The following is a 15,665-nucleotide window of genomic DNA, read 5'->3' as shown; positions in this document are numbered from 1 at the left end:
TGGTGTTGAACGCTGAGCTGTAGTCAATGAACAACAGTCTCACATAGCCCCCCTTCTGACGGTCAAGGTGCGAGAGGGTGCTGTGCAGTACCTGGGAGACCGCGTCGTCGGTGGACCTGTTTGTCCTGTATGCAAATTGCATAGGGTCCATATCACTGGGGAGGGAGGCACAAATGTGGTCCTTGACCAGCCTCTCGAAACATTTCATGACCACAGAGGTGAGTGCCACCGGTCTGTAGTCATTTGGACATGCTGGGGAGGGTTTCTTCGGCACAGGGATGATGGTAGACATCTTGAAGCAGGCAGGGACCACTGACTCCGCCAGTGATTGATTAAATATGGCGGTGAACACAGGGGCCAGCTGGTTGGCACAGGTCTTGAGTATACGTCCTGTTATGCCATCTGGGCCAGCAGCCTTCCTGGTGTTCACCTGCATAAATGCTCTTCTCACACTGTGTTCCGACAACGAGAGAGCGTCCCCCCCCCCCCCTCGCGGTTGCCCCCCCCCCTCCACAACAGCCGGCGCGCCAGTGACGTCACTAGCCGGAGAGCCAGCAGCGCCACTGTCTACACCAAACCGAGCGTAGAAGATGTTGAGCTTGTCCGCGAGGGAGGCGTTGTCGCTCCCCATTGAGGGGGCGCTGACTTTATAGTCAGTTATTGTCTTCAGTCCCTGCCATAATCCTCTTGTGTCGTTTTGTGCCATTTGTGTCTCCAGTTTATCAGCATATGTAGGGGTCGCTGTCCACAGCGCCCAGGACCCACCCACGGCTCCCCTCCCCCTAACTCAGCCAAACGAATTAGTATAGCGATCAGCCCGAGCCAAGGCAATGCTGACTCTCCGGGAGTCGAGACCGCAGCCTCTTGCATTGGTGACGAGCACAATCTCCGCTACGCCACCTGACCGCCTGATGGGAGCAGAGTTGAGCATAATAAGATGACATCTGCGTTTTTACAATAGAGAAAAACAAGACGAAAGTTAATGGGTACAAGGCGGTGTACCTAATGCAATTGAATCTGTACTTGTTTCCATGGTAACTACTACAGTACCCATATGCCTCAGCATTTGAAGAGGAGTCTTGAGCGAACGCTGCAACACTGAGATGGTGATGTTACAAAACCAAAATAGACAAATGGAGAGACAGAATACACTATTGGAATTATATACTCATGATTACCTGACTTAATCTAGTTTCCATAGTTTTTCATATTTTGAACGTTTTTTCATAGCTACTGTACAATGAAAACAAAGATGGTGGCGAATGCTGCAGAAACAAGGAAGGATGACGCAAATGTCAGAGTAGTTGGGCTCTTGTGATTGGTCAAAGATTGCCAAGGCAGATGGGTATTGTACTAGTTACCATGGAAACGAGTAAGGATTATGAATTTCTATTTTTCTTTTTAAATCAAGTTAAAACATTTACCTTTATTGGTTGTAACAGTATAAGAATTAAATAATCGGATACCTCTGTGAAAGATTATGAACCTATACAATACGTTTGGGCTGTAATACTTGGGGTTACCGTTGCACATTGCTGCATTTCAGAATCCCGTTTCCTCATCTGTTCTATGGTGTTCTCCCACTGGCGGATGAGTTCCTGTCTCTCGAAGTGGGCCTGTCGGAGGTTCTCTGCAGTCTTGTCTAAAGCAATCTGTAAAGAAAGTACAGGAGAAACATAAAACAAATAGATAGCAAGTATAGCACTCATTTTGGTACTGGTAGGTACAAGCGAGGTAGAACATGCAAGGTTGCATAATCAGAGACTGATATAAAGAGATGGATCACTGTGCTAGTTTTGAAGGGGGAAACCCTGTAACACTGAAGATGGCAGCAACAAGGAAACTACATGTGGCCTTACTACAAAATGTGCATATTCAGAGAGAATAATTACATGTGACGTGATTTTATGTTGAGTGCAATTAGAATTCCTTTCATTTAATTCGAGGTGACATGTGGATTTTAATGATGTTTTAAATGACTACTGATCTCTGCCAAAAGGCTGGGAATCACGCCATGGTAAACCACTGGATGGTGCATGGGTAGAGAAGCTGGTCTAGGTGGGAAAAAAGGAAACGTTTCTATCATACAATTGTCCTTTTGGACCAAATTAACTATTCTGTGTTATTTACAGTAATTTATAGGTGACTTCAAATATGAAAGAAAAACAAATTATGTGTATGACAGACTCTATCCCTCTCATTCAGAGAGATAGAGGTCTGGTCTTGTTAGTCTCTTGAACTAACTTATCTTTAGTCTGACTTTGGTATGATGTCATTACAATTCACCCAGAGATTGTTAATGAGAAAGAGGGGTCAGAAAGAATCTCAACGTTTCAAGTTTGTTTGTTATTTGTCATAATAAAATACAGAATACTTTATGATGAAATGCTTTTTTCTGTATGAGCCCCTGTGAGTGTGAGTAAGTAAAGGAATGTTTAGTCAATATACATATACAATATACAATACAGAGTAAAATGAGTAATTGATTGATTGAAAACTTTAATGAACAGGTTGCCGAATGGGTACAGTACTGTACAGCTCAATACACACAATTATTAAGGGGATGCAGACCAGAGAAAGACTTTCGTCTTGTTTACATCAGGGTCCCCCATTTTCAATTCATAATGATTTGTAACAGTGAGGTACAATGCAGAAATGAGATGAGGTACAAAACTTAGGGTAAGGTGCAAATGAGGTATGAATGTAGTGCAAATCTCTTTATGAGTAAAGTCAAGTGAGTGTTTGTTTAAAGTGAGTGTGTACATGTGGATGTGTGTGCAGTGAGTGTAGATGATGGGTTGTTACATAGTGTCATTGTCATTGAGCATCCTGATGGCCTGGGGATAGAAGTTATTTTCTGCAGTTCACATCGTGTCTTTATACCTGTGCTGATGTCGTCTCAGTGAATTGATGGTCCAGGGCCTTGCGCTTTAGGTTGGCATCCTCTGTCTTCTTCTCTATTGCTAAAGTGAGTGCCTGTCAAAAATAGAGAGAACACAGACTGAAAAAGTGGTGAAGTACCATCAAGTTTCAAGTTGTACATAATTGCTGTGTAGACGAATGGAAGAAGGCCATCAATTAAATTGTATATTATGTCAAGGCATGACGCTTTATATCCCTGCAAAGTAGGGTTGCCCTGATGCCAGTGTTTGGTACTGTGCTAGCAACAGCGTAACACTAGCAGTGCCACAACATCTCTTCAAGTTCAAGTTTCAGGTTTTGTTTTATTTGTCACATATAAAATACAAGTACATTACAGTGAAATGCTTGGTTCTGTATGAGCCCGCTGAGAATGTGCTTCATACAGTAAAAAAAAAAAAGGTTAAAGAATAAAGTCCAAACAAAACACAAAATTTACAATATACAAACTAAAATACAACCTAAAGTACAAAATGCATACAATGAGGTATAAAATGCTAACTTTTTTTAAATGCTAAATGCTAAAATGAGGTATGGTAAAAGTGTAAATCTTTTGTAATAAATAGATCAAATGTGGTGTATGGTGGTTGAATGTAGATGGATGTGTTAGTGTTGCATAGAGTCATTGAGCCTCCTGATGGCCTCCTTTTGAGTCTCTGTACTGGCTACGAGACTCCGGTAGAGCTTGCCTGACCGCAGCAGTGCAAAGAGGACATAATGCAAGGACATACCTTGATCCTGCTCTCGTCCTGCTGGGCGTACTTCACTATGGCCATGGTCTGCTCGTCCTTGCATGCCGACTCCTCCAGCCAGGCGTCCAGGGTCTGCTTGTCCCAGTTCAGCTGGCTCCGCAGTTCATCCAGCTTCTGAGTGGCCTTGCTGATGTTGTTCTGAGCACATATACGAGAGGTGAAGGAGGACAAGTCAGTATACCAAGCACCAAAGATGTGGTGTTTTAGTTAATCAGCAGGGAAGAAAAGAAGCATTTCAGTTGTTGTTTTGATTCCAGTTCTAGTTCTAGTTGTTGCTGTTATTGTTATTGTTGCTGTTGGCAATGGCCAGGCTACTACGCCAATCAGCCAAACTCCTGTTCCTGACAACTGATGGAAAGATGGCAATGTATATAACCAGAAATGTACATTGTGTATTATATTTAATTATCAAAAAGCAGAAAAATAAACTTAAAAGGCCTTGCTTGCTTGGGGAATGAATGCACTGTTTTACAGCTATCACAGTGAGGAAGGTGGAATGTACCTCTTGAGCGGTGTGTTTTTCTTTCAGGTTTTCAAGCTCGCTCTCCAGGTGTCTGCTCTCCTGCCGCTGACGACCCGTCTCTCGCTCTGCGATGGCTTTGAAGTGTCTCTCCGCCTCAATCTCTCTCTCCCTAGCCTTGCACAGATCCTGTGTATAGGAAATTAAGTACAGTAACCTCAAGGGACACACACCATGTTGAATATATTGTGGCAATTCCAGGTGTAGGGGTGGCAGAATAAACAACACACAGACAGGTTGCAGTTCCCAAAATCATGCTCTTTATTTTCTAGTCAAATAATAACGGTTTGCTGGCGGTGATCTGTCGGCCGGGCGGCGTCTCCGCTCTGTGGCCTTTTGCCTTGCGCTGCTACGGGGGACTGAGAGGAGGCTCCTCGGCTCCATTAAGTCCCCCCTCCCCAACAGGCGCACCGCGCCGTGATTCGCTAATCACGTAATCACTCTGATGGGTCTTTAGTGACAGGTGCGTCCGGAAGCGGACGCCCAAACATGGGCAGCGCCCAGCCATTGGGTCGCCACATAGCGCCCATCAATCACCAAGCCCAGGGGTGGCTTGGGGTTGCCACAGTACCCCCCCTCCAGCTCCGACCGTCGGGGAAGAGCGTCCGACGCCCAACAGGCATCCTTCCTGGAGAGGGCGTCTGCGTTGCCATGCGCCACCCCTGACCTGTGAATGACAGAAAAGTTAAATGATTGCAACTCCAGAAACCATCGAGTCACCCTGGCATTGGTCCCCTTTGTCTTGGCCATCCAGACGAGGGGGGCGTGATCCGTCACCAGCGTGAAACGCCTCCCCAGCAGATAATAACGGAGCGTCTCCAGTGCCCACTTAATTGCCAGACCTTCGCGCTCCACCGCAGAATAGTTGCGCTCGTGTGGCAGCAGCTTCCTGCTCACATATAAAATTGGATGTTCCTCACCCTCCAGTTGCTGGGAGAGGACCGCTCCCAGTCCCACCTCTGATGCATCTGTCTGTACCGTCATCTCCTTGTCGAAGTTCGGGGAGATCAGCACCGGTCCCGAACAGAGGGCAGTCTTGAGGTCCTCGAACGCCGCCTCCGCCTCCGGTGTCCACTTCACCGTGAACGGCCGCCGCGCCTGGGTCAGATCTGTGAGGGGAGCAGCGCGAGCAGCAAAGTTAGGGATAAACCTCCTATAATAGCTCGCTAGCCCATTAAATGTCCTGACCTGCTTCTTGGTTAAAGGGCGAGGCCACTCCCTTATCGCATCAATTTTCCTCTTCTGCGGTTTTACATTGCCCCGGCCTATTGTGAACCCCAGGTACTCTGCCTCTTCTAGTCCCAGCCTGCATTTCTTTGGGTTGGCGGTGAGACCCGCCTCCCGGAGGGCACCCAACACCGCTCTCACCTTTTGGAGGTGGGTGTCCCAATCTGACGAGTGGATGATAATGTCATCGAGATATGCGGCTGCATACTCCCGATGGGGCCGTAGTACTCTGTCCATCAGCCTCTGAAAGGTAGATGGCGCCCCATGCAGGCCAAACGGGAGAACTTTATAATGAAACAGCCCATCTGGGGTGGAGAAAGCCGTCTTCTCCCTCGAGGCGGGGGCCAGAGGGACTTGCCAATAACCCTTCGTTAGGTCTAGTGTCGTGATAAACCTGGCCAGGCCCAGTCTGTCAATGAGCTCATCCACTCTAGGCATGGGATAGGCGTCAAACTTTGAAATGTCATTAAGCTTCCTGAAATCATTGCAGAACCTGGTTGTTGAGTCGGGTTTCCGGCACTAAAACAATAGGACTGGACCACCCGCTATGAGACTCCTCAATCACTCCCATCTCCAGCATGACCCGCACTTCTCTTCTGACTGCCTCTCTTTTTGCCTCTGGGATACGATAGGGCTTCAGCTTTACCTTGTCTCCCGGGCTGGTAATGATGTGGTGCTGGGCCAATGTGGTGCGGCCCGGCGTGGCCGAAAACACGTCCCGGTTCTGTTGGACCAGCTCCCGAAGCTCCTGCCGTTGGGTCGGGGACAACTGTTCCCCGATGGGAACATCGGCCGCCTCTGCCACCTGCTGCGCAAAAGGGGGAAGAGGGGGGGGCGAGAGCAACACATCCCGGGCATGCCATTTCTTCAACAGGTTAACATGGTATAACTGTCGATGCTTCCTACGGTCGGGCTGGTGGACCTTGTAGTTGACGGGACCCACTTTCTCGATTATGTCGTAGGGTCCCTGCCATTTGGCTAGGAATTTGCACTCTGCTGTCGGTACCAGTACTAGGACCCGGTCCCCCACATTAAACTCCCGTGGCTGTGCGCCCCGGTCATAAATGCGCTTCTGTGCGTCTTGGGCCTGTTGCATATGCTCTCTCACCACTGGCCAGAGCGCCTTCATCCTGTCTCTCATTACCTGCACATGCTCTATGAGAGACCGGTGGGGCGACGGCTGTTCCTCCCAAATCTCCTTTGCGATGTCCAGGAGACCCCGCGGCTTGCGGGCGTAGAGCAGCTCAAATGGCGAGAAGCCAGTGGAAGCCTGTGGGACCTCACGCACAGAGAACATCAGAAAGGGCAACAACTGATCCCAATTCTTCCCATCCTTCTCCATCACCTTCCTTAGCATGCTTTTTAGGGTCTTGTTGAAGCGCTCGCACAGCCCATCCGTCTGGGGATGGTATATGGAGGTTCGCAGCTGTTCCACTTTCATCAGTTTGCACATTTCTTTCATGACCCGCGACATAAAGCACGAGCCCTGATCAGTGAGAATAGAGTCGGCAATTCCCACCCGACTAAACAAATGAAAGAGCTCCCGTGCCACAATTTTGGCCGTCACCGTGCGTAACGGGATGGCTTCGGGGTAACGGGTAGCATAATCTATGATTACCAGTATATACTGGTGGCCTCGGGACGATTTAACTAGAGGGCCCACCACGTCGAGGGCAATTCTTGAGAATGGGGTCTCAATGATGGGCAGCGGGATCAGAGGATTTTTATATTGTACCTTTGGTGCTGCGCGTTGACACTCTGGGCAGCTCCTGCAGTAGTCCTCTACCGCTCTCTTCATGCCCGGCCAATGGAAACGCGCCCTTATGCGCTCCATGGTTTTGTCCACGCCCAGGTGCGCTCCGAGGATATGTGAATGCGCTAGCTGGAGTACAGTGGGAATAAAGAATTTCGGCACCAGCAATAGATCTCTAACCTCATCATTCTTTTTTATGACTTGGTACAGCAATTGTCTTTTTATTGCAAAGTGAGGATATGACAGGTTACTCACCCCCTCCACCGGATTTCCATCTATGGTTTTGATATTCGCCCGGGCCTGCGTTAGGTTTGGGTCTTCCAGCTGGGCCGTTCCGAACTGACCCGCCAGGTCCCTCCCCACCTCGTCCGCCTGGGGGAACTCCGCAAATGGGTCCTCGTCACTGCTATCCGTCTCGGGGCCCGCTTGGGGCGCCGGCGCGTCGTCACCCACACCTGATGCCGTCTCAGTCTCACTCCCCGGTATATTCAGGGGTTCCGGCGCGTCGTCACCTACATCTGATGCCGTCTCAGTCTCACTCCCCGTTACGTTCAGAGCACACACCTTCGGCTGACGTAACCCTTTCTTCTTCCTCGGTTTACCCGCAGAGGGTGGGGTGCGCAGGGAGATGACGGCTGAGCACAGCTGGCGATACAGGGGGCAGTCTCGACCAATCAGCAGCGCTACCGGCAGGTTAGGTATGACGCCGGCTGTCATCGAGCAGACCCCCTTGGTGGTTGTCAAGGTGATCTGCGCTGTAGGATACAACTTTGTGTCCCCGTGCACACAGGACACTGACACTTGCGGAGCCTCTGCGTCGCAGTGTGCCAAATGGGGCTGAACCAGCGTTATGACACTACCCGAGTCCAGGAGCGCTACGGCATCTTTGTCGTTGACGCGCACGGGTAAAAGTGTCGCCGATGTTTCCTTATGGGCCCAACAGGCTGCGCCATAATTGCACGTCTTTCCGCGGGGGTCTGAAGCTGCCGCCGATGGCATGGACACATCCCGGCCTGGGCAGTTCCACGAGAGATGCCCGGGCTCGCCGCAGTCATAGCAGCGTCTTTGGTCCTGGTCGAACAGCGGTCTTCTTCGGGGTAGTTCGGGATCACCCGCGTTCCCTACCCGGCCCCTTGGGCTGGGCTCGTCGGGACCCCTCCTTGTTCTCGGCCGCTCTGGCTTTTCCCCTCGCCCCCCTTTGAGTAACTCCCGCGTTACCTGGTGGGCCTCCACAATATTCACCAGCTGCTCCACGGAGCGGGGGTCCGCTTGACTCGCCTGCTTCTTCGTGTCATAGGGGAGGGCTCTGACAAAGCGGTCCATAACAATCCGTTCCAAGACCATGGGCCCTCCGGGGTCAGTCATTAGCCAGGCTCGGCTTATGCGGACCAGGTCGTGCATCTGGGAGCGCGGGGAGGCCTGTGCGTCATACACCCAGTCATGGAACCGCTGCGCACGGGACTGCAGACTATGGCCGTAACGGGACAAAATTTCCTGCTTTAGCCGAGTGTAGTTCTCGGCTTGCTCCGGTGGCAGGTCCTGGTAGGCCTTTTGCGCATTACCCGACAGGGCCCAGTCGTCTTCTGGCCAGCCCTCCCGGCCGGCGGTGCGCTCAAACACTAGGAGATAGGCTTCTATATCCTCCTGCTCCGTCAGCTTGGGGATGAAGCGCCCGGGGTTAGGCCGCGTCCCGGCGGCCCCTTCCTCCCGCCGGTGAGAGGCCATCCGCTGGAGCTCCGCGTGGATCATCCCCGTCTGTTTCCTCTGTTCTTGCAGGGCCTCTTCGTGCCGGGTCTGTTGTTCCATGCTCGCCTGTACGAGCTGCTGCACCAGCGCGTCCATGCTTTTTCCGATATTAAATATATATATATATATATATTTTTTTTTTTTTTTTTTTTTATTCTACTTCGAAGTCTATTGTTGTTTATTCCGCACCCCTGATTGCCAGTAGACTATGCCCGCATTCTCCACCACTGTGGCAATTCCAGGTGTAGGGGTGGCAGAATAAACAACACACAGACAGGTTGCAGTTCCCAAAATCATGCTCTTTATTTTCTAGTCAAATAATAACGGTTTGCTGGCGGTGATCTGTCGGCCGGGCGGCGTCTCCGCTCTGTGGCCTTTTGCCTTGCGCTGCTACGGGGGACTGAGAGGAGGCTCCTCGGCTCCATTAAGTCCCCCCTCCCCAACAGGCGCACCGCGCCGTGATTCGCTAATCACGTAATCACTCTGATGGGTCTTTAGTGACAGGTGCGTCCGGAAGCGGACGCCCAAACATGGGCAGCGCCCAGCCATTGGGTCGCCACATAGCGCCCATCAATCACCAAGCCCAGGGGTGGCTTGGGGTTGCCACAATATTGTGTCATGCTTAACAGCAGTCAAAACATCAGAAAAATGTAATGCATATACATAAATAGGCAGGCACAAAATATGTTAAAAAAAAGGCCATTAGTGTGTGTTAACATTAAAATATTGTTGCCAAAGGTATGGTTTTTTTTAACGATGATTGAAATCAGACCTGTAGCCCTATTTTCAAAAAATCTGCCTAAAAGTACATGCCCAAGTACCGGTCGATTGCTCCACTTCTACAAGGTAAATGTGCATGTCTAGGAACATCTATGGACCTCAGGGAATGTATTCCCAGTGTCAGAGATATTGTGTCTGTTACTATGCTTGAGTAAATCGTAATGAAACAAAGGAGAATATAAATTATCATTTTTCTTTGCATCTTTGACAGTGAATAACACCATGCTAACATTGCGGGTGATCAGATTTCGCTCACTGAGCTCATTCAGCACCTTCTTGAGATCAAGTGTACAAATCTAAGCAAATTAATAAATGGAAGATGATTAAACAGAAGGATTTGTAGATACAGTACTGAATTCTGCCATCCGGACACATGCAATTTGAATTATAATGCATTTGAAGGCCTATAAATTACCTTATTATGGCCAAGTCATACATCTATGGATAGGACAAAATCGCATATTTTTTTTATTTTTTTAATCCACTTTTTCTCCCCATTTTCCATTTTTCTCCCATCCCAATTTCGTATTTCCAATTCTTCCCTCCCCTGTCTTGAATGTTGCTAGACTATACCTCCCACTGGTCGGCTGTAGTGAGGATAGAAGCCTTGCATCACGTGTCCCCTCCGGTACATGAGGAGGCAGCCTGTCGCATCTTTTCACCGTAGCAGCTCGAACTCTCAGTGGCAAGGAGTAACGCGTGGGAGGCTCACGCTGCCCCCGATACTTCCTGTTTCCGCCGCACCGGCGTCCCCCAACCGACCTGTAGGAGTCGCTGTCCACAACGTCCAATCCCCACCCACCGGCTTTCCCACCCTCTAACACTGCCAATTGTGTTAGTATGACGGCCGACCAAGCCGGTAGCAACGCCGAGAGCTGGGCTCGATACCAGCATCTCCTGTGTCAGTGGCGAGCGCCTTGCCCACTGCGCCACTCAGCCGCCTCAAAATCGCCTCTTTTCAATGGCAGTGTTAAATCTCGATTTAGTCATTTCCTCACATGACTACTCACCTTTTTCTGAGCAATGCACAGAGAATTCACATTATTGAGAGAAACTCTTATTTTCAAAAAAAGATTATATACACTTTGACTGCTGTTTTGATAGGGTTAGGGTCTTTTTACTCTTGGCTACATTTGAAAAAGAAACACAACATTAATTAATACAGTCTGTATTGATCGATTTATGACGAGAACAGCAGGGACCCTACAGCTTAACAGGTTAAAACTGTGTTCTGAAAGACAATGTGCTTGACATGGCATAACTTACATGAGTGTGAGACAGCGCCTGTCTGACATTTTTTATGTGTTCAGACATGGCTTGTTTCCTGTCCTTGTGTTGTCCAAGTTTGTTCTCCAGCTGCAGCTTCTCATTTTCTATCCTTAGAATCTGTTGATGGGGGGGGGCACAATACAGATTGATTGATTGATTGATTGATTGATTGATTGATTGATTGATTGATTGATTGGTTGATTGATTGATTGATTGATTGGTTGATTGATTGATTGATTGATTGATTGATTGGAAAACTGTATTAACAGATTGCAGAATGGGTACAATACAGTACAGCTCAATACAACAACTGCTAAGAGAATGAAGACCAGAAAAAGACTTTCGTCTTATTTACATAAGGGTCCTTCATTTTCAATTCATCAACATCATAAAAAATAGAAATCAGAAGGAGAGGAAAATGTACATTAGAGGGGGCTGGGGTTGGGTGGGGTGGGGTGGGGTGGGGGTATTTTGACATTTACCGGGGCCAGTTTCTAATTGCAGCCACCCGTAGGTGCTCTTTGAGAGAGGTTTTGAAGGAGGGTAGGGATTCACATTCCTTTACGGCTGTGGGTAGGGCGTTCCACATTATTGTGGCATAGTTCCGAAACGTGTTTAGTCGCTTGTTTGAGCCGAATCTGGGTTGGACGTGATGAGTGGAACTCCCTCTGGTCAGGTGTTGTGGTCGTGGACTTCACTGACCTTTAGGAAGTATTTCGACAGGTACATGGGTATCTTTGTGGTGTAGTATATCTTGTAGACCAGGCCCATTGCAAGTTGCTGTACTCTGTCGTCTACTCTAAGCCATCCTAGATTGTCAAAATGGGCAGGGGTGAGGTGGGTTCTATAGGAGTAAGGCCAAGCAGTAGCCTGACCAGTTTGTTTTGTGATGTTTGGAGCCTTGTTTTTAGGGCCTTTGAGGTGCGTTGGTACCATGAGGTGCAAGCATAGTTGTAGAAACCTTGAATGAGTGCTCCTGTTAGTCTTCAAGGTATTATTATTAACCAGAGAGGAGATCCTGTACAAAAATCATGTTTGTTGGTTGCCATTTTGTCACAGGAAAGATTTGCCTCTAGGATGGAACCCAGGTAATTTAATCTTTCCTTGTGACAATATTGTCACCCACTCTAACAGAAAAGCCGTTGGCCTTGCTGAGTTTGTTATTTAATCCAAAGAGAATGGATTCCGTTTTTCCCAGGTGTAATGATAGTTTGTTATCAGCGAGCCAGGTGCAGATTCTACCAAGTTCAGTGCTGAGGTATTTTTCAACCTGCAACTGCCGCTGCCGCAGATGACTAGCCTTTTTTTTATTTTTTTTATCCACTTTTTCTCCCATTTTCTATATTTTCTCCCATCCCAATTTCGTATCATCCAATTCAACCCTCCCCTGTCACGAACGCTGTTTCTTGCCTCCCACAAGCCGGCTGCAATGTGGACTAAGTCATACATAGCACAAGTCCCCTCCGGTACTTGAGGTAACAGCAGTTGCATCTTTTCACCTGCGCAGCTCGATCTCTCAGTGGCGAGGAGTAACGCGTGGGAGGCTCACGCTGCCCCCGACACTTCCTGATTCTACTGCGCAGGCGCACCAACCGACCTGTAGGAGTCGCTGTCCACAACACCCGATCCCCACCCATCAGTTTCCCACCCCCTAATACGGCCAATGTGTATTAGTATGAACGACCAGCTAAACTGAAAGCAATGTGGAGCGCTGGCCCAGCGTCTCCGCATTCGTGGCGAGCGCCTTGCCCACTACGCCACGTAGCCGCCCCAAACTGCGGCTGATTTGTTAAGCATATTCTGTACTTATTTGTTGTTGTCAGGCATGTAGTGCTCATGGGACGGGGTTGCACGGTGTATCAAACTTCTTTGAGCAGGAGCACGCACATGAACGGAGGCATCATCTTTATTCTCTTGTGTTTGACATAGGCCCTGCCTTGCTCTGTTCATATGCTGCTTAAATCTACTGTATTTAACCTGAATTTGCAAACAAGATACAAAACCATGCAGTAATGACTAATGGGAATATGTTCTAATGTTTTCTCTCTCTCTTTTGTTTTGTTTATTCAGCAGGGATATGAAACTGTTTGTTTTTCCACCATATCTGTTGACATAATTCCTTTATTTATTTATTTATTCCGTACTAGTTGGCTCAATCTACAGACCGCCAGATCATAGTGGCTTTTATGATACACTTGACGGGTGTTTAGCTGGAGTTGAGGATGTAGAGAAAATTCTTATTGGAGACTGGAACACGGATATGCAACGAAAAGATGCACCCGTCTTCAAGTCTTTCAGTAGGTTTTGCGATCTGCATGGCTTCAGCCAGCTAATCACCCAACCCACACGTGTATGTGAATCAACACAGACTACCATTGACCTCATTCTGACCTCTGACAAGTCCAGGATCTCCAATAAAGGGGTTATAGCATGCGGGTTAAGCAATCATTATATGATATTCTGTACCCGCAAAAAGCTAAAACAAAAGGCCGGCTGTCCTGTCACAAAACAGTCACATCTAGAGACCTCAAAACCTACTCTAGCGAGGCCTTTAACCTAGAACTGGAGAGCCTGGACTGGTCAGAAAAGCTCAGTGGTACACTAGTTGAAGAAACTTGGTTTCAAAACCAAATTCTCAACTATACTAAATGACATGGCCCCCCTAAGAACCACCAGGGTAAAAAATCGCGCTGAGCCGTGGATGCACTCAGAAATATTGACCACTATGAAAACCAGAAACAAAAAAATGCTCTGAGTTTCGTAAAAGTCAACCAAAGCTTACCAAAAGCTCGAGCAGTGAACTTCAAGCCCATGTGACTGAACTCAAACTGCAAAGAAACAGACTAAGAAATGACGTAAACACCATGATCAAATCCGCAAAAAATAAATTTCATCAATGACAAAACTGAAACCCAGCGAACTTTGGAAATTACTCAACAACCAACTAGGCTGCAGTAAAAAACTTAAAACCAGATTTTCAAACATAAACATAAAGACAGATAACACGGCAACACGCTCATCACAGACAAGCTGAATGTGGCCAATTACTTAAACATTTTCTTCACAAACATAGCCACAACACTGGTAAATAAACTACCCTCCCACTCAGGGCATTTTGGGGTAGAAGTAGAACACATCATAGCCTACTACAATAACCTAGGGGTCCGCAAAGACAACTTCAAACTAGAAATGGTACTGTAACAACAGCTGAGGTACACAAAAATCTGAGCGCCCTCCAACCTAACAAGGCCACTGGCCATGACAATATCCCCTCCAAATTCCTCAGAGACTCAGCAGCTGCCATCACCCCAGTCATCGCACACATAATAAACCTCTCCATAAAACAGGGACACGTCCCCAAAGACTTCAAAATTGCGAGAGTAACCCCCCTGCACAAAAAGGGCAGCAAATTGGACTCAGGCAACTACCGCCCTGTTTCTATTCTTACCTCCATCTCAAAAGTCATGGAAAAAAAGTTATATGAACAGGTCGAAAAGTACCTTGCGAGGGGAGAGAACAGATGGTGGAGGTAAACGGTACCCTATCCCCCTCCCAGTGAGCTGTGGTGTTCCACAAGGAAGCATACTAGGACCGCTACTGTTCCTAATTTATGCAAATGACATGTCGTCAGCTTGTGACTGCAACTTGTTCCTGTTTGCGGACGACTCAGCCCTGCTGGTCTCTGACAAGAACAAGTTACAGGTTGAAAAAACCCTCAGCTCGGAACTCGGCAGAGTTCCAGTCCCCCCCCCCCCCCCCTCCAATGTACAGTTTCCCCCCACCCCCACCCAGAGCCATATGCCCCCACCCTACCTCCTCCAATGTACAGTTTCTTCCCCCTTCAAACTATTTTTTTGTACTCTGGTATGTCATAAATGTCTAAATGTAACAGTACTGTCTACCTGTATGTCATGTTATGATGAATTGAAAATGGGGGACCCTGATGTAAACAAGACAAAAGTCTTTCTCTGGTCTGCATCCCCTTAACAATTGTGTGTATTGAGCTGTACTGTATTGTTTGTACCCATTCTGCAATCTGTTTTAATACAATTTTCAATCAATCAATTTATATATTGAAGGCTACATCCTACCTTTTTCAGCTTCTCTATTTCAAGCCAATATTTACAAAAACTAAACTAAAACTAGTAATTTCCTATACAAACATGTTTCCTACTATTTATGCACATAATAATCATTTTATAATCATAATGCTGGTCGGAGCTGTTCTGTGCGCCCAGGAGCGCGCGTGCACGTGACGTAATTAAAACATAGTGCGCAACCAAAGATAAAATCCCCACTGCACCACTGGTTGTTGTGGTTCATGAACATGAACAGTGAGTAAAACCAGCAACAGAACAGACACTCACCTCATCTTCCAAAGCTTTGTTTTCAGCATTGGCATGAGGGACGGTAACGCGCGATGAGGCTATCTCAGCCAAAATTGCGTTATACATTTTCTCAAGACGCTAATAACCGCGTAATACAACAATAAAAACGAACACCGTATGTAAACGAACTCCTTACTAAGGAACTTGACCAAATAATGCTATGGTTAGCCAGTGCTATTTATTTTTTGTCAACTTCTGAGTGGCCTCCCTCGTACAATGCTCCAGTCCTGCGGTCTGTTTCGGTGTTACGATTGCTGCCTAGCAACCGTTGTTACAGGGTGGTTTGGACTTGGTCGGTAAATAACAGGCCA

The 15,665-nt window shown here is 47.7% G+C and overlaps 1 protein-coding gene across 1 annotated transcript in view; it reads right to left on the bottom strand.

Moving 5' to 3' along the window:
- The window catches only part of ccdc39 (coiled-coil domain 39 molecular ruler complex subunit), a gene marked incomplete at both ends in the record, with an annotated part of 70,374 nt that extends 54,954 nt beyond the window's left edge, over positions 1-15,420 (bottom strand). The window contains 6 exons of the mRNA XM_084327648.1: positions 1,524-1,652; positions 2,884-2,976; positions 3,651-3,809; positions 4,174-4,320; positions 10,964-11,083; positions 15,334-15,420. Coding sequence (XP_084183774.1) covers positions 1,524-1,652; positions 2,884-2,976; positions 3,651-3,809; positions 4,174-4,320; positions 10,964-11,083; positions 15,334-15,420 — 735 coding nt within the window. The remainder of the gene's footprint in view (positions 1-1,523; positions 1,653-2,883; positions 2,977-3,650; positions 3,810-4,173; positions 4,321-10,963; positions 11,084-15,333) is intronic.
- Between the last annotated feature and the right edge of the window lie 245 nt (positions 15,421-15,665).

The sequence above is a fragment of the Notolepis coatsorum genome, assembly GCF_963971535.1.
Source record: "Notolepis coatsorum genome assembly, chromosome: 13".
Taxonomy (NCBI): Eukaryota; Metazoa; Chordata; class Actinopteri; order Aulopiformes; family Paralepididae; genus Notolepis; species Notolepis coatsorum.
Note: the sequence above shows the minus strand (reverse complement) of the source record. Positions and strands in the feature narration are given on the sequence as shown.